Source organism: Oryzias melastigma, linkage group LG22 (assembly GCF_002922805.2).
Source record: "Oryzias melastigma strain HK-1 linkage group LG22, ASM292280v2, whole genome shotgun sequence".
In the NCBI taxonomy this organism is placed as follows: domain Eukaryota; kingdom Metazoa; phylum Chordata; class Actinopteri; order Beloniformes; family Adrianichthyidae; genus Oryzias; species Oryzias melastigma.
Window position 1 is genome coordinate 19,089,907 of NC_050533.1, and position 23,488 is coordinate 19,113,394.

Here is a 23,488-nt window from a genome sequence, read left to right on the forward strand (position 1 = left end):
GAATAAAAGGTTAATTTAAGGTTACATTAACACAATTTTCTTTGAAAACTTTTCAACCTTTTTTTACTTAAATTTAACTTGACCAAAGTTGGAGCAAATGGCAAATGATAGTGAGACATACTGGTACTTTTATTTTGTTTTTACATAAAATATATAAAAAAAAACATAATTTAAGCCTTCACGCAAAAGTAATTTATTTTAGAGATGGGCTTAATTAAAACTTGGATCCATCTCTACTGAACCATTGCTGTAATGGTTACTTAAGTCTAGATTTTGATTAAATTTGATAATCAATGTGTGCACAGGAAATTAGGTCTCACATGTAAACAGAGAAAGAGGCCTTCCATTTTTTTCAGATTCAGTCTCAGTTGTGGTGTGGACTAAACAAACAGATACCAAAAAACCTCTAAGGTCCAGTTAGCTAGTAAAATCTGTTGCATTACAATAATATGTGAACGTGAAGGAAATTGAAAAATTATGTACTTCCTTTTAAAATAACAGAATAAAACAGTTTACAGCACAAATCCACAAACAGTCATCAAAAAGGTTAGAAAATGTCTTAAAATGGTAAATATGGTGCAGAGAGGAGGCAGTCTTGCCCTCACATGAGAAACTGTTTTAACTAAGGGTGTATCCAGAGGGGTAAAGGTAGTTGGTCCAGAACGAGTCGGTTTCATTTGGTTCGGATCAAGTCTTGCACCTTGCATTTGGTCTGTATTCAGACTGCTGTCAACTGGACTTTTCTGTTTCAAACTAAAGCTTCTCAACTAAACCATGTAACTAATGATCTCTTCAATCATTGGCCAGGAATTACAAGGGGGCCAAAGAAATGAGAGAAAGAATAATGGAAGTCCTTGTCGGAATAGTTCACTTATTCAAACTTCATATTTCGCTGACCAATTTTGAACGTGTTTATCACCTTCAGGTACATCAATTACTTTTGCTACTTTGGTACAATAAGGCATGCTGCAAGACGGTTACCGAGTAGGTGACAGGAAAGATACACTGATAAGTGTTTGAGATATAAATTTTTGGGAAAACTATTAGAAGCAATGTCTATCACAGTAAGTTGTTCTTATGGTCGCTACAGTCCCCACTCTGTCAACATCCCAGAATGCTCCGCTACGGTGGCAGTTTGGTCCAGTTGTTCCACTCCGGGCATGGAGTCTATTCAGACTGGGAAAACTTGGAGGGAATCAGAACTCAGTCTGACTGGAAATGAACCGAGACCACCTCAAAAGATGGGTCTGAGAACAGTTCCTAGTCCCAGACCAGGGTCCACTTGGGCGCATTCAGAAGTTTGTTCCCTCTATCGGAGGAAACGAACTCTGATTCATGTTAATTGAACCAAATGTGTTTGGTCTGAACACACGCTAAGTTACACTTTCACAGAGGGTTTGGTCCACTACATGTTGGTGTGAATCGAACCAAACCAAATGACTTTGTATAACTTACTTTTCTTATATAAATCAAATGTCATAATATATCAGTATGAAAACACCTGAATCATAAAAAATAAACCAATCGCAAAGGTTGTTTTAGTTATTCTTTAATGTTTTAGCGTCATTGTTTAGACACATCTACTGTTTTTTTTGGCAAAACTTGGTTAATTTGCATACATTGTTATTTTTCTTGAATCATCTCCGTACTGCGCTACATAATGATTGACTGAACCAGCTGGCCATCGCAGATCACAACACAGTTGGGTTATTGCGGAGAAACACTCATTACAGCCCGAATGCTGTGGAATAAAAAGAAAAAAGACAAAAGATGTCAAATAACTGATCAGAAACTGTCGAGTTGACAATGGTAAGGCAGATTTGTTGAAATGTACCATTTGCAGTCTTTCATCAGATCAATGGCGTCGTTGATCTGGTCCAAAGTCATGTTGTGAGTGATGAATTCATCCACCATCAACTTCTTATCCACATAGGCTTTAACCATCTGAGCTACTCCGTCTTTACTTTTGAAACCTGGTTCAAAAGCAACAAATGATCCAATGAAGACATATGTTCTGGTGGAACTGAAGTTCTTCAAAGACACTACTGAGGTGACGGTTGTACCAATACGCACCTCCAAACATGGAGCCTTTCCATGTTCGTCCACAGATGAGATGACCTGGTCTGATTGCAATGTCATACATGTCTGTCCAACCAACAATCACAGAGACGCCCCAAGCTTCCATGCAGGACTCTAAGGCGGTACGCTGTATGAAACAAATTATAAACGTCAGATCTGCTGTAGCAAAGCAGCAGCAAATTATGCGACTGACAGTCCCCAAAACTCAGATGTCTAGAAAAGAACAGGTTCCAAATGAACAGTAATCCATTTGTTCCTAGATCAGATTGAAATGTCTCTGCTCACCATGACTTCCACTTTTCCAACACATTCCAAGGAGTAGTCCACGCCCCCGTTGGTCATCTCTGCCAGGACTTGATTGATGGGTTTGTTATGATCTTTAGGATTCACAAAGTCAGTTGCACCAAATACTTTGGCCTTCTCAGCTTTCTCTGAGTTGATGTCAACGGCGATGATCCTTGTGGCTCCTGCATCTTTGCACCCCATGACGGCAGCCAGACCAACAGCCCCCAGACCAAAGACTGCACACGTGGAGCCCGGCTGAACCTGAGATGAAACCACATGTTTTTAACATAAACATCTACTTTTACTTAAGAATAGGCAAAGAAAATAGATATATATATACATTTATGAAACTTAAAACAAAAACACACACTTGAATTTTGAGACCTCAGTTTGTATCAAAGAACCTCTAAAGAGAACGGTAGTCCCTCCAGTATGTCCCGGATCATCCCTGGGGCCTCTTTACAATCGAATATCCCTTAATACCTCCCCAGGGAGGCATCTGGTGTAGATGATCAAGCCACCTCGATAAGCTCTACTCTGATCTTACTCCCAGGTAATCAAGCTCTTTACCTTATCTCAAAGGGAGTGCTCGGTGAAGGAAACTCATTTCAGCCCCTTTTATCTGCCATCGTAACATTTAGGTCATGACCCTAAGGGACATAGTTGAGGGTTGAAACAAATTGATCTGTTGATTAAGAACGTTGCTTTTTGGCTCAGCTCCTATTTTACTACTGTGGACAATTAAAGCAAGCATGTGCCTGTCAATCTCACAATAAATCCTCCCTCAATCATAAACTAGACCCCAAGACACTTAAACTACTCCACTTGGGGCAGGAGCTCTCCACTGACCCAGAGATGGTAAACCACCACTTTCAAATCAAGAACCATGGTCTTAGAGCCATCAGAGGTTAGCAGGGGCAACCTCACACTAGTTAAAACAGTGTGTGCACACCTTTAGATGTTCCATATAAACTATTTACTCAATGGACAAAAAAAAATGATACCTTTTTTTTTTATTCCCTAGTTTTCAAATTCTTCCCACTCAAAAACATCTTTCAGTAGTCTTAGACTCATACAGACTTTACAGTGAAAATGAAACTTGAATGTAGTTGGCTTAGCAAGAAGCAGCAGTAAAATAAGCCACTATGCTACCTTTAGTATGTTTCATGAGACTAGGAAAAGGGTATTTTTTGCAGCCATTGTTTATTTTCATAAAGCTCAATAAGGAACGTCTCAGTCTGCCTTTTGTGGCCAGCAGTCTCTTATACACACCTTTGCCGTGTTCACTGCTGCTCCATAACCAGTGCAGATCCCACATCCGAGGAGACAGACTTTCTCCAGAGGAGCAGCAGGGTCGATCTTGGTCACAGCAATTTGGTTAATCACGGTGTACTCCGAGAAGGTGCTGGTTCCCATAAACTGCAGCACCCTTTTACCTTTACAGGTCAATCTGGATTCTACAGAGGCCATTATTTCCTGACGAATCCGAGTCCTGTACAAAGATTATTTACCCCCCAATGTTTCAAAAAGTCCCTGGAATATTGGACAGATTTTTTTTTAATTTTATGAAATGTTGAATGACTTGTGATTTGTAAAAATTAAAATAAATAAATAAATCAATATACACTGAACAAAAATATAAATTGCTCATATTTGTCACGAGTTGAACTCAAAGGTCTGAAACATTTTCTACTACCACAAAATAACCATTTCTCTCAAATAATGTTTACAAATCTGTCAAAATCTGTGAGAGCTAGCACTTCTTCTTTATTGATATAATCCATCCCACATAAACAGGTGTGCCATATCAAGATCCTGATAAGACAGTACGATTGTTGCACAGGTGTGCCGTACCAATATGTTTATATGAAAGCATGATTATTGCACAGGTGTGCCATATCAAGATGCTGATAACAGTATGATTGTTATACAGGTGTGCTGTATCAAGATACTGATAAGACAGTATGACTGTTGCACAGGTGTGCTGTATCAATATGTTAATAAGACAGCATGATTATTGCACAGGTGTGCCGTATCAAGATGCTGATAAGACAGTATGATTGTTGCACAGGTGTGCCATATCAATATGTTTATAAGACAGTATGATTGTTGCACAGGTGTACCGTATCAAGATGCTGATAAGACAGTATGATTGTTGCACAGGTGTGCCGTATGAAGATGCTGATAAGACAGTATGATTGTTGCACAGGTGTGCCATATCAAGATGCTGATAAGACAGTATGACTGTTGCACAGATGTGCCGTATCAATATATTTGTAAGACAGTATGATTGCTGCACAGGTGTGCCGTATCAATATGTTTATAAGACAGCATGATTATTGCACAGGTGTGCCATATCAAGATGTTTGTAAGACAATATGATTATTACACAGGTGTGCCGTATAAAGATGCTAATACGAAAGTATAATTATTGCACAGGTTTGCCTTAGTCCGCCCTCAATAAAAAGCCACGATAAAATGTGCTGTTATGTTTTGGGGTTTGTTTTGGGGGGGATTCAGAAAACTGGTTAACATCTTGTGTAACCACTAGTGTCCTCATTCAGTTCAACAGATCGCTTTCACAGAGTTAATTTTTGTTCAGTGTGCATTGAAAGAAGTTCCAAACTAAAGAGAAAACGGATTTGAAAGCATCAGTTGTGGCTTACCACGCAGCTTCACACTGGTTTGTCCTGGGACTCTTACAGAAGCGACATTGTCTGCACTGGCAAAGGAAAAGCGGAATCACCTTGTCACCTAAACAACATCAAAGAAAGATTTTAAGGAGATAACCCGGTAAATCTAAGTGCTACATTTAAAATGTCAAAATTATCAGGCTTTGCTACTTTCTATATGCTTCTTTTAAATGCTAGGATATTATCTTAATTGAATAAACAGTTGCAGTCACAGTTTTCGAATGGAGTTACACCACTTCTAACTTCTAGTCAACTACTTTGAACAGAAATGGAGGGAAACCTTGAATGCAAACACTATCGGGGGTTTTCAGTAACCATTTTTAAAGAGTTCTACAAAATGGTTTAAAACTGACCTGGCTGAAACTCGGTGACTCCAGGTCCGACACTCTCCACGATGCCCGCACCTTCATGACCGAGCACAGTTGGAAAGCCCTCTGGATGCATACTTTCAAAAAGGTGGTAGAGGTCTGAGTGACACACAGACGTCGCCACAATCTGCTCAAAAGACAGAAGCCATTTTGCATTTAAAGAAATGTCTTTACATGCTTCACCAGACCTAACTTTTTTTTTTTCCATTTTCTTCAAACAGAGTTAAAACCTACTGTTGTTCTGTGTGTCTTTAATACTCTCTCACCTTAATGCGGACTTCATTTTCTTGTGGGGGTGCTACCTCAATCTCCTCAACAACCACAGGCTTGTTGGGCTCCCAGGCCACTGCTGCTTTGCACTTGATGACCTATTGGACCAAAAAAGAAAATCAAATTCCTATAGTGGAAGTTTCTGTGTTCACTCTAAAGGACATTGTTGGACGATGACTCAATGCAACAACAACTGAAAATATTTGATTTGAAAGATGGGCTTATGGTCTAGTTTGATGGTTTATACTACAGTTTATTCCATGTGTAAGCCATTTGGATTTAAGAGGAATGAAATAAAACAAGAGGGAATTCAGTGTAAAGTGTTTGTGAATACTTAGACACAGAATAAAGGGAAATTGAAATAATTAAAAATGTAATAAACGTATAATTAACTTGTAAATGATAAAACCAAGGACATTGAGTTTGACAAATCAAGTTTAAGTTACATGTTTTCCTTCTTATTTCTTCAAAATAATTATTTTGTTTAAAAACTACAATCTGCAGTAAAATTATCGGCTACTGCAGTTGTTCACTCAAAAAGAAACTGGCTAAATAAAAACGGGAACAACAGCAACGGAGTGAGTTTTTTCCATTGATTGTATTAGAAATCTGGACAGAGTGACCCCTCCACTCTTGCATTCCAAACAGGAAGTACCTGCTGGCTCCAAGAAGCAAAATCCATTAGACTTGCACTAAGAATTGAAAAGACTTTGTCAGAATAATTACCGACTTTGTTTTTAACATGTTAATCCTATTTTTTTTCATTATATTTTTCTTTATTGCAAGTTATTCAAGTTATAAATGGACCAATCAGGTGCTTCAATAAAAGGATGTGCTTCCTGCTGGCCCCCGTGTTGAATGTACAAAATATTTGACAGACTCTCCCGAGTCCGCTTTCAGTGGAAGGAGTGTGGTCCTCCAACAAGCTCACGCCTGATTGGCCAGAGTGGTTGCCATAGAAAAGTTGATTCAGACCAATCACTGCTTACCAATTTTGTCTGGTTCCAACATGGAGGTGTCCGTATTGTGGAAAAAAATGGCGACTGAATCGACTTATGGAGCTGGAAGTGGGGGATCGTTCAAATTAATACGTTTTATTTTTTACTATTGCAGGTTAGGTATGTAGGTTACATAAGCATTTGGATTATTGTGTTATTTTTTTTTTCTCATTGGTATTCTCATTCACAAATGGAGGAGAAACTCAGGTTTTCTCAAACTGAGCCATCCTCCGCTGCTGGCTTGCGCCGTCAATCCAGAAGGTTAGAAACACAATCAACAAGAGACACGTGTCTACTGTGAACTAGAGGTGAAGCCGATTCTGCAAGCACTCCATGCGCTCCCAGGCACTTCCGCGTCCGGTGTGAACCCGGCGCCACACCTGTGGCCATGACAGTGGTCGCAGCTTCCATTAGGCTTTGTTTGGATAGTGAAAGTGGTCTGTGCTTTAACGAGCAGTGAGACAAATTAGGTTTTCCAGCTCACTTTTACTTCCATGTTAACACTGAAGTAAATTCTGTGAAGTTTTTTCAAGTTATACTTGTAAAAGTGACTACTTATTACACAACTTTCCCACCTACCATTCATTTTTCCTGACATTTTGGGGTTTTATACCATTATTTATATACAAATACAGTATATCTATCTATAAACCTATATACATATATCTAAATATATCCATATCTTGTCTTTCCTAGGTATAGACACCTTCAATAAAGCTATCTAAATAAAAAGTTTGATTCTGACAGAACTGCTCCTGATAAAAGCTAAAATTAGACAACTACAGAAGTTTAACCCTTTAACACCTAAGGCGTTGCCAGTGATGCTTAAACACAAAATCTTTAGTGTACAAAATGTTTAGCGGCGCATCGCTTTTACTCCTTTAGAATCAGCTGGAATTACATTGATCATGTTAATGGTTGAAAAGTTACAGTAAATCGAAGAACATTAAACACTGGAGCTCTGGTGTTAAAGGGTTAAAGTCCATCTGATATCAGGGAAAAGTTTTACGGCTTCTGCAGGAACTGAAAACAACAGCCAGATGTTAGTTACAATTACTATAATGTAGCCACTGAGAAATAGTTAAATCTATTTTTTTTTTAAGCAGTATACTTGGAACATTTCAAGTTCTTTGCTGCCATGATTAAAAACAATAGCCCTGTCTGACCACACGGTGACATTTTATGTGTGCCAAGATTTAAAGAAAAAAAAAAAAAAAAGTCAATCCAATGTTAAAAAGGAAGAACAAGTCAGACAAGCATAACCATAAGATGAAGGCATCTTAACCCAAAAACAAACGCCACCCCCACAACCACGACAAAAATGGTCTTTTCAAACTGTTTTATCAAAACGCACAAATGAGCAGTTTCAAAACATGTCTGCCTTAAGCAAATAAGTTAAGAGATAAAATATGTGCACAATTCTCCTTACCTTGCCAGCTGTGGACATTTTTGCTGCAAAGTGGATCTTTACAAACCCGTACTGATAAAGAAGCAGCTGCAGCACAGCGGAGAAACGAAGAGAAAGCAAGACCGGCTTTTATCTGCCAAGTGAAGCAGGACTTTAACCCTTCAGGTGTCTTTATCCTTGAATTTTGCCCACTTTTCAATCTCTGGAGCAAATGAGGGGAAAAAGTTAACTGATTCGACTTCAAAGACAAGAATACAGTTTTGAGTTTGACAAATTGGATGGGTTTTGCCATTAGGTTGCATTTATTAACAGCAAATATATATTCTTATGCACAAGTCTGAGTGCAGACAAGAGAAGTGTCAACTTTTCTAAAAACGGCAACCGAACCCAAAAAAAAACAAAAAAAAAAACTTTTTTTAGCTGTTGACCTTTATAGTTACAATACCCCAAGCTAACCTCACTGTCAATCACGGATCCAAATCACACCTCCCCCACTAAGCCCCCCTCTTTTTTAATTTTCCATTTTAAAAGCATTCCAGGTGTTCTTTTAATTACAGTTTTTAGCCAAATTTCAAAAACTTCTTTTTAGGCCAGTTTCTGCTGTAGTTTATTAGAAATTCACATCCAAATGCGACCCCTCACACTCCCATTGCAACAAAACATGGTGAGCAAATCAGCCAATACAGTTTTAAGCCAGATACCGGCTCAGATGAAGTAAACAAAGTGGATACATCAGAATGGAGAGGAGCAGGGAGCTGATTGTAGCACTTACATCTCTGCTACAAGCTTCTTCAAACACCATTTTGTTTGCTACTGATCCACAATGATTTTAATAAGGACATTTTAAGCTTAATGTTTTTATATCCATTTAACATGCACATTTAATTAAATAGGACTTAACATCTTTAATGGGTGTGATCTGACTGATTACAATCATCTCCAATGACTGCACATCCAGAGTAAAACCTTGTTTGGAGGGTTTGATGGTTCAGGTGTACAGGTCTGTACAGATATGGAGGATACTTTGAATTTAGCCTCAGCTATCACAACACAGACAATTAAAAAACTAAGACTATTCTTCACTGCTTGGTTCACCACACTTAGAATTTCTAAGCAAAGAAGAAGGACAAAGACTGATTGAAGTTTTTAGTTACTTTTTTTACTAATCTTAAATTGAAGTTTCCACTTATGACCATTATCTGGACATAACTCATTGAAAGATTCCTGCTTGTCTTCATATGCAGAGTGCTTCATGATCCAGTGACTTGAGCCACATGAGCTCCACAAAGTTGGATTACTGTGGAGACAAAGTTATCACAGTCCGGATGCTGCAAAACAAAAAAAGAGCCATTAGCATTAAACTGAGTCAATGGCAACAATTTGTATAAATGTACCATTTACAGTCCTTCATCAGCCCAATGGCATCATTGATCTGGTCCAGAGTCATGTTGTGAGTAATGAATTCATCCACCATCAACTTCTTATCCAGGTATTCTTTAACCATCTGAGCTACTCCGTCTTTACTTTTGAAACCTGCACAAAATAAAATATACAAGTGTTCATATGAGGAGAATGACCCCTCAAATGAGAAACTGTGACAAATTTATCTCACCGCCAAACATGCAACCTTTCCAAGTACGTCCACAAAGGAGGCTCAGAGGTTTGACTGAGACGTTATAGACATCCGTCCAACCAACAATCACAGAGACACCCCAGGCTTTTATGCAGGACTCTAATGCAGTACGCTGGATGAATTCAGTAAATAAAACAAATGAAGCACGTATAACAGGGATTTCATGACAAGAAAACATGTCTTTAGCAGTCTTCCTAGAAGTCTTTTCTCACCATGACTTCCACTTTTCCAACACATTCCAAGGAGTAGTCCACGCCCCCGTTGGTCATCTCTGCCAGGACTTGATTGATGGGTTTGTTATGATCTTTAGGATTCACAAAGTCAGTTGCACCAAATACTTTGGCCTTCTCAGCTTTCTCTGAGTTGATGTCAACGGCGATGATCCTTGTGGCTCCTGCATCTTTGCAGCCCATAACTGCAGCTAAACCCACAGCTCCCAGACCAAAGACTGCACACGTGGAGCCCAGCTCAACCTGAAGAAGACAAACTCCCTTAAAAAGTCTACAAAGAAACACATTTCAACAAGATTGATCAAAATATGGTCCAAGCTTTGATTTGAAGGAATTCTAGTCTTGACAGTTTCTTTAAGAGGACAAATGGGGATGTTGACTTCAGAGTATGTATCCATCCACAGAATCTGAGGAAAAAATAAAGTCACATTCTGTATTTCATTCACACCTTTGCAACATTCACTGCTGCTCCATAACCAGTGCAGATCCCACATCCGAGGACGCAGACTTTGTCCAGAGGAGCAGCAGGGTCGATCTTGGCCACGGCACTCTGGTGAACCACGGTGTACTCCGAGAAGGTGCTGGTCCCCATGAACTGCAGCACCTTCTTACCTTTGCAGGTAAATCGAGATTCCACAGAGGCCAGTATTACGTCACTGACCCTGGTCCTGTCAGGGAAAATGTTGGACACATTTTTTGATGGCCAATGTAATGGATAGATTTACATTTTTAAATGAGATAACAGATTTCATGAAACATTTGTGGTTCAAAAGCAACTTTTTGGCCAGGTAAAAATTCTTGTATGGCATTAAAAGTTAAATCTCACCATGCAAGTTCACATTGGTTGGTCTTGGGACTTTTACAAAAACGACATTCTCTGCACTGACCGAGGAAAACAGGAATCACTTTGTCTCCTACAAAAAGTAAAAATAATCAAAACAAAGACAAGTCTATTTGTACTTGAACTATTTTCCATCATGTTTACTTACTTGAAACAAATGAAACCATAGTAGGCTTTAGGATTATCAAATCAGACAGTAATTGAACCAGTCCTAGAAGAATTTGATCTTGTGCATTTCCACCGACTCCAGCGCAACTTTTTTTTTGAAGACGTGGTCAAGCCTCAGATGCCGGCTGTCACACGTGGCATTTTTAAGACATTTGACAGATCAGCAGGAGCTCGTTAAAAAAAAAAAAAAACAAGTCTTGTTTGTGAGCGGGACTGTTGGACACAGAAGCTAGCTGCACTAATTTCCCAGCATTCCTTTGTTTACACTCTCCCACTAGCAGATAGCAAATCACAACTCAAGCTAGCATTAGCCAAGCAAAAAATAAATAAATAAATAAATAACAAACGAGTAGTTGAGCCAGATGGCTCAGACAAGAAATAAAAATGTTGGGTCAATTTGTCTACAAGTGAATGCATCCAAATTACTTCGGAAAAGGGAGATTTTTTCCCCGCACCTATAAAGCACTTTGTCACAAACCCGACCTTCTTCAAATATCCTGCTTTCAACAGTTTTAATCCTAAAATTTTTTTTATACATGTTCTCCATTATGAGAAAAATACTAGTACAACACGATTTTCATTGAGGTGGGTCTTTAAGCACCAAGATAAATGTCCAAAATATACATACGAAGAGAGCTTTTAAAAAAATAAATAAAAACAATCTACTTATTGAATGTGTCATGTGATGCAACTTCTGCAGGCATTACCCATAGAACAAAGCTTTATTTTTTCTGTTTATCTAGACTATAACTACAACAGTTAATCAGTCCAGTTACTTTGATAAATTCCTGGTCTGACACGGCAGTTTTCTGACTTCATGCATTTCAAATATTGGTGAAAGCTGGCTTTAAAAGTTTTATTAAATAAGCAAATTCATTTTTGGGTGTAAAATTATTGCATTTTTTTGGACAATTTTAGAAATGCAGTGCTTCCTCCTACCTCTGATGAATAACAATCTACTTCATTAACAGCGTCTTCGCTGAGCCACAAGATAAGACGCATTGAATTTAAAGATTTTTTTTCCCCAGTTCCAATTACAGACAGAATTTGGACACAGAATTTTGATGACACAAATTAGGCATTACCCAATTTTGCTTCCTCACAGAAACTTGTTTGGGCTGAACGTGGGACGGTTTTCCCAGAGTGCCTTTAAACTTGGAACAGTCACTTTCTATAATGACTCAGATTTTGTTTTTCAGATGTTATAATAAAATGTAGTTCCATCGATTCAGTTTACTTTTAAACTACAAGACAGCAGACTGACCTGGCTGAAACTCTGTGACTCCAGGTCCGACACTCTCTACGACGCCGGCCGCCTCGTGTCCGAGTACAGTTGGGAAGCCCTCTGGATGCATATACTCAAACAAGTGGTACAGGTCTGAGTGACACACAGACGTCGCCACAATCTGCTCCAGAGACAGTAACTCAATGATTCAAGCACATGATCAAGAGGAAAAGCAAACAAGTGTCCTTATGAATTCACAGTTATTTCTTTAATCTGGTAAACATGGTTTGGGGGGGGGGGGTATTGTCCCATATTTGTTCATTATTAGAACTGCAATCCCTCACCTTAATGCGAACCTCATTTTCCTGTGGGGGTGCTACTTCAATCTCCTCAATAACCACAGGCTTGTTGGGCTCCCAGGCCACTGCTGCTTTACACTTGATGACCTATTGGACCCCAAAAAATATTTGAATCGAGTAAAAGTAATAATCTCTGCAAGACATAAGTTTTAACAGATTTCATTTAGAGCTGCTCTGCTTTAAAACCTGCCTCTAGTGGTCATTTGTGGAACTACAGTGTTTGATAGTTCTGGGTTGGCTTCGAATAAATAAATTGGGAGTTATTAGGATTACCAGCAAGGTATGCAATACTTCTAGAACTGGATTTAAAAAAAATAAATAAATAAATAAAAAAAACCAACAACAAGTATAGAAGTTTTGAGATTAGCAAATTAGTTTTTCTGACAGAACTGCTCTGGTGAATAGTATCACAAAGCGACAAGAAACAGCAGTTTAAACTCCACTTACTGTCAAGGATAATGCAAGTTGTTAATGCCAAACATATTCATAAAAATTACTCTTTTGAAAACTGACATTATGATTCGACCCATTTTTTCCCCTTCTTTTTACATTTTCAACTCATTTTCCAGCCTTCTGAAAAGTACTTAATATTTAAAATCAGTGTTTGGAATTTAACCTCCAACTCTCAAAAAAACTAGTCACAGAAATAAATCTAAGAATTTAACAGATACTTGTGAATATTAAATCACTTAAAATTTCAACATTCATATTCTGTTATCTTTAAAACATTATGAATAATAGGTAACCAATCATAAGATTACTAACTAAATGATGTCCATTCCAAGCCGAGTTTTGCTTACCTCCCCAATTGTGGACATTTTTGCAACAAGGATGAATGATCATTAAAAATTGAAGACTGAAAACAAGTCAGCAGCTGCAGCACAGCAGGCTATGGAGTATAAATTTAGAACTGCTTTTTATGGCTCTTAATCGAATGAGGACACGCACCGAAACACAGCAGATCCTTTGGGGCTTTCTACTGTTCAGCTCTGTGTCATGACCACACCAGGTTTACGTTCCCAATCACCACAGCTGCTTTGATTCAGCTAGTTACTCTTCTAGTTCAATACAGTCTGTGATTGTCAGGTTTTACTCAGACCTTTTTAAGTTAACATAACTTATTTATTTTATGCCGTGAGCAGGAGAATGGAAAGAATGAAATGGTATTAAAAACGGAAAATGTTGCAGGATTAGAATGGGGTCACATGAACCAGAAAAAATAAAATTTCCCTGGTGTGCTTATGTCAAAATATCATAAGATCATCTGATAATGACATGACTTGAAATAAAATAAATTGTATGTTTACTTGATGTCACTTCTTTTTAATAATATTTAATTTATGTATTTTTTCATTATTTATATTTTACAAAGCCCCCAGAGGAAGATATAAGTAAAAAAAAAAATAGTACTACTTCATCCTGTGAACCAGAAGCCACTTGGTGCACACCAGTAACTTACTGGTGCACTCCTTAAACTTAGTGGTGAACTCTTGGAAATTACTGATGGACTCTTGAAATGTATTGGTGCATTCCTAAAACTTACTGATTTACTCCTGATACCTACTGGTGAACTCTTGAAATTAACTCCTGAAACTTAATAGTGAACTATTGAAATTGACCAGTGAAATCCTGAAACTTACCGGTGAACTCTTGAAATGTACTGGTGTACTCCTGAAACTTAGCGGTGAACTCTTAAAATTTACTGGTGACCTCAAGAAATTTACTGGTGTTCTACTGAAAATTACTGGTGAACTCTTAAAATGTACTGGTAAACTCCAGATACTTAACAGTGAACTCCTGAAACTTACTGGTGAACTCTTGAAATGTAGTGGTCGTTGGTCTGCTTCTTTGGCCCAGATCAAGCAAACTTTTTTTATTGTGTTTATTCTGTATTCCTGTTGCATTGTTTGCAAATGGACTAAAACTTTTTAACAGAAGAACAAGTGTGAGAATGTGTGCACTAGTGATAACAAAGGCAGGGCGACGCATCTCTTAAAAATAGTGATAACTTGTGGTTAGTAGAAAAATATTTTCTTGTTTGGTCTTGTTTGCTCCAACAAAGGAGCAAATACCATGATGCTCTAATGTCTGTTAAATAATACATCCAAGCCACCCAACTCCATATCTTCTTTTTATTGTGACAGCACATGCAGTTCATTAGTGCTGATTTTCAATGAAAAAATTCTCCCAACTTAGCAACAAAGTAGAGGTATGTTGTCACGCATCTCTTTGCATCTGAACCTCCTCTGTTCTCAAACACTTTCTGGTGCTCAGCTTCAGAATTATGTTAATATTTCAAACTCATTCTCCTAATTAATTTCTCCCCTTAAAAGTGTCAATCTTTCAATCCTCAGTCCTCACTGGTCCTTCCCTCTTCAAAACACACAACGTGTCTCACTTATGTTCAAAAGTCCTCTTTGTATCCCACAACTTTAACCTTGATAATCCGAAAACAATTTTCTTCTCCACTTTCTAAAGATAGACTCCGATAAAAACTGTTTTTTTTTTCACATGTTCTTGTAGCACTTTTCTCATGAAAAAGCAAGAGAATCTGGCCAAAGAGAAAAAATATAGAGCTCAAAAATGAATAGCTGCATGTCTTCTTCCTCCTGCCGGAGCCGGCCGCAAAGAAACATCATTTCCTTCCGAAATCATTGGCCAGAAGTCCTCGACCGGAACCACCTGTTTTAAGCTTTCAACCTTTTTTCCTCTTTGACATACCGTAACTCCTTACGTGATCAACTGATTTACAGAGGAAAAAAGGGGATGTGACCAGAGGCTCCTCCCACTTGTAATTTTAAAAAAGTAAATAAGGAACACATGAGTGAAGGGAAACTAATAAATCCAGTTTACCTGTTCTGTAAGACAAAGAACACCGAATGAAACATAATCAGTTCAATTATTTATTTTGATCAGATATGTTTTTGAATTTACAATCATTTGAAATAAAGGGTCTCACTTCTTACGAACCGTTTAAAGATATAGGGCAGTTAATCAGAGGAAACATTCAGAACTGTCCGGATGCTGGAACGGAAACAAAACACAATTTTAGATTTTGTTCTGTCATTAACTACCTTTTACAGTTTAATAAAGAAGGAATGATTCCATTAGTCACACCTTTGCCCGCTCTTCATCAGCTCTATGGCTTCATTGATTTGTGGCAAAGTCTTGGTGTGAGTGATGAACTCATCCACTTTGATCTTCTTCTGCAGGTAAGCTCGGACCATCTCAGACACGCCGTCTTTACCTTTAAACCCTGAGGCATGGCAAGCAAACATTCAAACAAAATGCAATTCTGAATGTCCTTTTTTTGAATGAGGGGACAGAGCATCAATCTAGATCATCTGGTTGTGATTTAAAAGAGAACATTTCACCCAAATGCAGGTGTTAAAGTCCATGTTTGGAAATTCAATCAAAATTTGATCAAATATTTTCAATACGTATAAAAATAATACAGTTATGTGTGTCACAGTCGCATGAGTCCGGAGTAAAGGTCATCTTTGTCTCACCTCCAAACAGACTGCCTTTCCATGTCCGTCCAGAAATCAGCTGAATGGGTCGAGCTGCAAAGTCATATCGGTCTGTCCATCCAACGATTACGCTGACGCCCCATGCTGCACTGCTGCTCTCCAGGGCGCTGCGCTGCACAGAGGACAGAGCGTCACTCTACTTGATCGAAACCTTAAAACGTTGCTGTGATGCTACGTACACACCAAACTCAAAAACTGTGTTTAAGCGATCACTTCCTATGAAAAGTCTACGTAAACCCGCCTCAATGTGGGTTTTGGGCGTTGACTGTAGAATTACTGAACATCTCAACACCCAACCACACTGTACCACGAAGGATGTGGGATCGAACAAGCCAAAATCCCAAAGACTTGTGTAGTGAAATAGACAGTTCTTGGACACTTGTCCATTGATGAAATGTAAACCACTTGAAATTTAACCAATAAGGGACTTTTCTTTGGTAGGGCTGTATGGGTGGTGTCTATTTCAAAGCACGAAAGTACCAACCGTATTATGAATTAATAATGGTGGTTTGTGTCTGGCCAAAAATCTACGACACCAAGTCTCTCGTATATTGGATATATTGGATAGAGCTGTGAAAGAAAAAGCCTGGAGCAAGATTTGTACCGCTTCCACATTTTACACCAAACCTCCTCCACTGTGAGTACATGCACTAATATCAGGTGGCAACAGTTCAGTGTGAACACCGTATACTTAAAGGCTAAACTTTTTTTGTCTGTTGACGTCTATAAATGGGACTTTAAAAGGGCTGTCTGTTGGTCATTGCCAAATTTTTGACAAATTAAAGTAAACTTATTCACTTACTGAAAAGATAGTCAAAACCTGTGTGTGCTGCCCCCTACAGGTTGAAATGAGGTATTACAGTTGAGTTTTGTGATTGGTCAACTGGTGTACGTCCAGGAAGTTTTATGTCATCACGATCTGCAGCTCCAGTATGAAAGCCCCGCCCATCTCTGATTCTGTAATGGTCGGTGGTGGTTGTGTTAGCTTTAGCATGGCTCGCAGGTGTTTTGCCTTCAGTTGTCAAAAATCTATACTGGCTTGTAAACCTTTCCAGTGGACTTGGAAGTTAAGGGACAGTGGTTTAGTGCAATTGGCATTGAATCCAGCAAACTCCATCCTGGTGATGGATTTGTAATGAATGTTTCACTCGGGATGCTTTGCTTAATACGTTAGCCTTTACTAGCTATGATGCTAGTGGCATTTTATCACTCTCAGACACGGGTCCATTTCGGACCTGCTAACTCTCAGATGCGCCAGTTACTCCTTTTTTGCATTGAAAAAGCAGCGTCTTGAGCCAGTGGCTCGAAACAAAAAAACAGTGAAAATCCTCCACCTCCTCAGAAAGTTCTGTGGGGAAACTTGGTTCACTTTGCCCCGTACCTGTCTCCAATTTGAAGACCCAGCGTAAAGCTAACCCAAGCTGTCAATCATAGATCCAAGCCACATCTCTACCATTCAGTGCCCTTCCACTAGCCCCGCCCCCTTTATTGCGCATTTTTCAAATCTGGGCTGAGAATGGAGTCAGCCTCCAACTGCCCTGTTTGGTTACCCTTTTAAAGTGCTTTCCAGACCCTGCGACATCACATGCCCAGTGTGTACGTAGCATAACTAATCAGGTCTCCTCACCATCACTTCTACATTCCCAACGCATTCAAAGGAATAGTCCACTCCTCCACTGGTCATCTCAGCCAGGACTTCACTGATGGGTTTGTTTTGATCTTTGGGGTTGACAAAGTCCGTAGCACCAAACACTTTGGCCTTCTCAGCCTTTTTAGGGTTGATGTCAACAGCTATAATTCGTTCAGCTCCTGCAAACTTGCATCCCATGACTGCAGCCAAACCCACAGCTCCCAGACCAAAGACTGCACACGTGGAGCCCGCTTCAACCTAAGAGGACAAACTTTGATTAGCATGATGTTTGAGGGCTCCCATATGAGATCACGCCAACAAGGACACGCACAAACCTTAGCAGTGTTGACTGCAGCTCCAAAACCGGTGCTTATCGCACAACCAATGAGGCAGACTTTGTCCAAAGGAGCAGCCGGATCGATCTTAGCCACAGCAGTCTGATTCATCAGGATGTACTCAGAGAAGGAGCCTATCGCCATGAATGGCATCAACTTCTTCCCCTTACAGGTGATTCTTGACTTTTCAAATGCTAACTTAGCGTGTCCACCATTTTCCCTTAGAGAAAAACACATTTACACAACTTTAAATGCCATTCATGCCAAAAACCTTAATCCACAATCGAATAGGCTAAGAATCGAATCAATATGTATTGAATTCAAAAGACAAAGAAGAGCCCATTACCCTTTCTCACAGTGGTTGGTCTTAGGACTTTTACAGAAGCGACATTCTCGGCACTGGTTGATGAACAGAGGAATAACTTTGTCTCCTGCATATCCAACACTTTATGTTATTTTACAGTTTTTGTGTTAAAATATGCAATTATCATCAATATGTTCCCATATTTATTATCTTATGCTGTGATAAAATAGTCAGGTTTCTGTATTTTGACTAACCTGGATGAAATTCAGTGACACCAGAACCGACACTTTCCACAATGCCAGCTGCCTCATGTCCAAGGATTGTGGGAAATAGTTCAGTTTCCATCCCTTCAAACAGGTGGTACAGGTCTGTATGGCACACTGCAGTCGCCACAATCTGTTCAGAAGAATACATTTAGAAACATTTAGAGACAACAGAAATGTAAATTTCTTTCTCGTTTTCTTTGATTCAGCTTTATTGATACATGGGTATGTGCTGGTGGTCTACTTTTTCACCAAACCAAAGAGTCAGTTCAAACAAGTATAAAGGTGTCTGTCAATATTTTATATTTCTGTTGCTTTCTAATCTGCATTGTTGCAGATCTTGTGGTTCTCAGATGTCTTCAGACAAAACGAAAAACCCTAGACACACCGGATCAATAATCTTTGATGTCTGGTTCTGAACCGCAAAAAGGATGGAAGAGGTTGAGGAGCCATGTGTGACTGGACAAACCATGCCGCACAATTACAGAGCCAGAGGCTCTCAGTACCACACCAAAATATATTTAAAGTAAGGCTTTTGCTTTGATTGCAGTCGTTAGTGAGGTGTGCGTACCGGTTACTGACCGTGTCCAAATGCTGCACTACAAAGTGTACATGTTATTAGTGCCTGTAGGACGCTCAAACAAACTACTCTCTGGTTATGATTGTATGGTGAGTTAAAAAATGCGTGTATCCCACCTACTCCACCTTTATCTTGCATGTTGTTTTAGTGTTCACTACAACCTTTTGCTTCACTTGCATGTGGAAAAAAATATGCAGTAACATGTTTGCCTTACAGTTAGACAGCTCATTAGTCTACGACCTGGTTGGAAGAAGTTCTGACCAATCTGTATCAACCCTTAATGTCCCTGTCTGTGATTGGCTGGCTTTTGTGGCACGTTTGTAATGTGGTGCCCTGCTCTGTTTTGAACCCAGAAGAGAAAAAAATTCTCTCAAGTGAAAATTGTTTTAATTGCATGTATTTAAATTAGAAGACCTTTTTTTTTTATTATTCTCTTCTTGGTGAAAATAAGAAACATATAATAAAGTTCAGGTGACCCAAGCGGGCTGTTTATGTACCAGGCATCCTCCCGGGGTCGGTGTAGCCGATCCTATGAGCTTATCGAGTCACTGAACACATCACATGTCCAAAGATGAGTTCCAGATTGGTAGATGTGAGCCGTCGACCTTGTTAAAGTTCAGATTTTTAAACTCTGGCCGCGCCTGACGCTAAAATCTTGTGGTAAGACCTAATATTGCATCTGTACCATTGACTTGACCACTCCTGATGTGCAAATCGCATTCAGTGTAAACTCCAAGGGGTTGCTCTGCAAAATCCTATAGTTACTATAGCAACCCCAAGCTACTGCCCGGTGCCACCCCTGCCTAAGGCTAACATCAATACTCACTCCACAGGATGTAGCAGTGTTTTGTGCAAAAACCTGGAAATCTTTAAAGACTTTTGGAATTTTTTGTTGTAATATGTAGTTTTTTTTTTTTTTTCTAAATATGAATAAAATGTACACATAGCAGCGGATGTTACTCACCTTGATGCGAACCTCATTGGCCTCAGGAGGGGCCACTTCAATCTCCTCAGTCACCAGAGGCTTTCCGTACTCCCATGCAACCGCCGCCTTGCATTTAATGACCTGGAGCACAGAGTAAAAAACGTGCATTTTTGTTACCCTTCATTAAAATGCTTCAATTGGTCCTTGGGAACTCCCCCTCTGCATGTCTTGCTTATTTTTTATGCTCATTCACACCTGATTCAAACTCTTGGGACTTGCCATGAAATCTGTTCAATTCAACTAATATTTCTAAATCATTTAATTTAATTTTAGGCTTTTTTCTTTGTGTTTGTTTTTGCCAGTTTGATTTTATTTGCCTCCATATGACAGACTATTAGGGCCACCAGAAGAAAAAGTAAATACGAGAATAAAGTTGTAAAAATGATGATTTTCTCAGAGCTAAATCACCTTATTTTCATAATTTTTTTTAAACTAGTTTTCTTTACTTCATTCTTGTAAAATTTGATTTTTTTCCTCATAATATTAAGATTTTATTTAGTAAATTTGTTACTTTGATAATGTGTGAGTTTTTTTTCTTTGATACGTTTTTTTCTCTCATAATGTTACAACTTTATTTTCATAAAATTAAGATGTTTTCCTTATAATTTTATGAATTTCTTTTCATATTTTTTCCACTTTTTCTGTAGTATTGTAACAACTTTATTCTTGAAAAATCAAAAATGTTTTAGGACTATTCTCTGAAATATTTTCCATCCTTTTTTTTCATAGTTTTATGGTTTTATTCTAGTAAATTTGTTGCTTCTTCTCTGATAATGTAATGACTCTATTCTTGTAAATTAGCATTTTTCTTATAGTGTTCCAACTTAAATTACGTACATTTTTTGTCATAATGTTTTGACTTAACTCTTGTAAAATTAGATTTATTTTCATAATTTAACAACTTTTTCTCATAAATCTTTAAAAATGTTTTTTTTCATTAGGTTGCTACTTCGTTTTTATAAAATTACAATTTGTTTCTCATAATTTTAACACTTTATTCTTGTAAATTTTCGACATTTTCTCTCATACTGTTACAACTTAAAAAATCAAAAACCTTTTCTCAGTGTCACGACTTCATTCCATTTTTTTCCATTCTTCCTCATAATCTTCAAACTTTTTTCTTTTGTAAAATTTTGAGTTTTTTATAATTGTATACATTTATTTTTATAGTTAAGTAAATAAATACACTTATTTATCTAACAGTGGCCCTAACACTCTCTTGTAGCTTACTATATTTAAGTAATGAGGAACAAATGTGTTAGATCCATGGCTGAAGGTCTTCGTCTGTTTGATTCAGCAAATAACATCTTAAAACAAAACCAGAATGTCTTTCCGTCTCAGGCAAACATGAAGGTTGTTGCAATGGCCTAAAGACCAGCTATCTTAAACCAGATAAACTCAGCGTTTTTCCTTGATAACATTTCTCATGCAGCAACAACAACCCTCTAAAATTGCCTCCATTTTGTTCTTCTTACCCTTCCAGCTGTGGTCATTTCTAAAGCAGTAGTTTAAATCCAGACGGGGTGATAAAGGTGTAGTTGGTAGACAGTACAGCCATTTATAGAGGGAGTGTAAATCCATGACTATTCCAGTGGCATTCATGTTTAACAATTAACAGAAAAAAAGTGAAACTGTGAACTTTGGACATTTACTTTTTCAATGGTCCAAAAGACGAGAATGTGTGTGAGCAAACAGTGTTCTCCATGAGGAGCATCGTCAGCCTTGAAGTGGAACAGACTGGATTATTATGACAGTAAATGGATACTTTTTTGATTTTTTCTTCTTTTTACCTCCAAATGACCTTGCAGGACTGAGATAACCTCCATATGGTTACAATTTTCAAGATAGCTTTAAACTTCAACTAAAATACACGAAAATGGCATAAAATGTAACAAGGATTAACTAATCCTCTTGAGAAAAAGCAACATCTTCATTTTTACTTTGTTCTATAATACTGTGTTGGATTTATTTTATATTCATATTTAATTTCTGAAGTCCTGGATCTTTTATAGAAAGCAGGTTTAGAGAAAAATCTTGTGCCTGAGAAAAGGATCTCAGGCTTAAGAAAATTCATTCTGATATTCATATGAATTCATTATTTGTTCACAGACAAACTTCCAAAGACAAACTCTTCCATCTCCAAAAGTTAGTTTTTGTGATTTTTTTAATGTTTGTTATTTTTCTGTTTGGTGTGCAAAACAGAAAATAAATCTTTTTGTCCTGAAATGTTCCTCATACTGCAATAAATAATACCTCTAATTTCCTTTAAAAACTAAGGGTCTTTTGGCCTCTTTTTCAAATATAAACACAGCACATTTCACTAGTTAAATTAGAAATTTATTTACACAAATGTCTTCTTTTATGCCAAACTACATCCACATTTTTACTCACTTTTTGCCACATGATAAAAAAATACGCTCATATTCGGCCTATAGATTTTTTTTTCTTTTTAATCCACTCACATAAAAACAAAAGTCCCTTTAAGTTACTTAACAAAACACTTTGCTGTATTTAAACTCCACTGACTGAAGCTTTTAGTTGTCTGTCTGTCTCTGATGTATTATCAGCTTAGAGTCATTAAACTGAGCTCAAAGTTCAGGGTTAAGTTCAGAGTTTGTTTCTGCAGCAGCAGCTGCTGCTGCTTTTAGTTCTGTCCTTGTGTTTTTAGTCATTTCCACTTAATTGTTCAAACCTGGTTTCTGTTTACATGCTCAGTTTTACCGTTTGTGTCATTATGGCACACCGGTGTGAAGCTATACATCACACTGCTTTCACTTCATCTCGTCTCCACCTCTGACTCTCACCTGTTCTCTCTGTCTGTGGTTTGTTTCTTTCAGTTTAACTTAATCCTAGAGTTTTGTTTATTTTATTTACTTATTTAAGTTTTTTTTTTTACCTGTCTACCTCCAACTTTTGCATTTGGGTTCTGCAATATTAATAAACGGAGACTCTAGGAGGAAAAATAAAACAAAACTTCCAACAAAGCCATGAAAACAGGTGAAGGTAAGAACATCATACTTAGGAAAAGTCTCACACTTGTCTAAAAGATTTTAAAAAATTGTCTAAAGACAAAGAACATTAAATAAAACATGACTTGTTTAATCGTTTAGTTTGTTTTAAATATATTTTAGTGTTCACCTCTATCCCTTCAGGATAGTACTTGTAGTAATGGCCTCGAAGTTTTTAAGGAACTAGGTTACAAGGCGGACTGTCTTTGCTTTTTAATTTCAAGGTATTTAATTAAGTTTGATCCACAAAGTACAGTAAAGGTCCTTTAATTTTCTCTGATTTCCTTTTAGTTCAT

General features: G+C 38.0%; 3 protein-coding genes across 4 annotated transcripts; all 3 read right to left on the reverse strand.

Moving 5' to 3' along the window:
- Positions 1-1,533: 1,533 nt before the first annotated feature.
- LOC112145293 (alcohol dehydrogenase 1) lies at positions 1,534-8,308 on the reverse strand. Its single transcript, XM_024270439.2, has 9 exons — positions 8,123-8,308; positions 5,692-5,793; positions 5,411-5,552; positions 5,031-5,118; positions 3,637-3,856; positions 2,365-2,625; positions 2,074-2,206; positions 1,835-1,973; positions 1,534-1,741 (listed from the first exon to the last, which is right to left on the reverse strand). Exons 1-9 carry the CDS (start codon positions 8,138-8,140, stop codon positions 1,708-1,710), a joined length of 1,137 nt encoding a protein of 378 aa, XP_024126207.1. The 5' UTR covers positions 8,141-8,308; the 3' UTR covers positions 1,534-1,707.
- Positions 8,309-9,238: 930 nt separating this feature from the next.
- On the reverse strand, positions 9,239-13,558 carry LOC112145284 (alcohol dehydrogenase 1). The gene is made up of 9 exons (XM_024270425.2): positions 13,358-13,558; positions 12,543-12,644; positions 12,238-12,379; positions 10,791-10,878; positions 10,413-10,632; positions 9,947-10,207; positions 9,714-9,846; positions 9,496-9,634; positions 9,239-9,429 (listed from the first exon to the last, which is right to left on the reverse strand). The coding sequence occupies exons 1-9, from the start codon at positions 13,373-13,375 to the stop codon at positions 9,396-9,398; spliced, it is 1,137 nt and encodes a 378-aa protein (XP_024126193.1). The 5' UTR covers positions 13,376-13,558; the 3' UTR covers positions 9,239-9,395.
- A 1,889-nt stretch (positions 13,559-15,447) lies between these two features.
- LOC112145309 (alcohol dehydrogenase 1) lies at positions 15,448-22,055 on the reverse strand. 2 transcript variants are annotated; one of them, XM_024270463.2, is made up of 9 exons: positions 21,660-22,055; positions 20,164-20,265; positions 18,611-18,752; positions 18,399-18,483; positions 18,053-18,272; positions 17,715-17,975; positions 16,067-16,199; positions 15,675-15,813; positions 15,448-15,581 (listed from the first exon to the last, which is right to left on the reverse strand). In XM_024270463.2, the coding sequence occupies exons 1-9, from the start codon at positions 21,675-21,677 to the stop codon at positions 15,548-15,550; spliced, it is 1,134 nt and encodes a 377-aa protein (XP_024126231.1). In that variant the 5' UTR covers positions 21,678-22,055; the 3' UTR covers positions 15,448-15,547. The 2 variants fall into 2 exon arrangements, with proteins under 2 accessions (XP_024126231.1, XP_024126238.2); XM_024270470.2 differs by lacking the exon at positions 21,660-22,055 and having other exon boundaries at positions 20,164-20,437.
- Positions 22,056-23,488: the final 1,433 nt, after the last annotated feature.

What these genes read in the sequence shown, in the direction of transcription:
- LOC112145293 (XM_024270439.2), bottom strand. An exon ending in AGTCACCGAGTTTCAGCCAG is followed by an intron (nt 5,119 to 5,410) that starts GTCAGTTTTAAA and finishes GATGTTGTTTAG; the next exon opens with GTGACAAGGTGATTCCGCTT. An exon ending in AACCAGTGTGAAGCTGCGTG is followed by an intron (nt 3,857 to 5,030) that starts GTAAGCCACAAC and finishes ATCTTTGTACAG; the next exon opens with GACTCGGATTCGTCAGGAAA.
- LOC112145284 (XM_024270425.2), bottom strand. An exon ending in AGTCACAGAGTTTCAGCCAG is followed by an intron (nt 10,879 to 12,237) that starts GTCAGTCTGCTG and finishes TACTTTTTGTAG; the next exon opens with GAGACAAAGTGATTCCTGTT. An exon ending in CAGCAGTGAATGTTGCAAAG is followed by an intron (nt 10,208 to 10,412) that starts GTGTGAATGAAA and finishes TGTCTTCTTCAG; the next exon opens with GTTGAGCTGGGCTCCACGTG.
- LOC112145309 (XM_024270470.2), bottom strand. Translation starts at nt 20,292, where the DNA reads ATGCACGTTTTTTACTCTGTGCTCCAGGTCATTAAATGCAAGGCGGCG. An exon ending in CTGCAGTCAACACTGCTAAG is followed by an intron (nt 17,976 to 18,052) that starts GTTTGTGCGTGT and finishes TTGTCCTCTTAG; the next exon opens with GTTGAAGCGGGCTCCACGTG. An exon ending in TTGGGAATGTAGAAGTGATG is followed by an intron (nt 16,200 to 17,714) that starts GTGAGGAGACCT and finishes TCCTCTGTGCAG; the next exon opens with CGCAGCGCCCTGGAGAGCAG.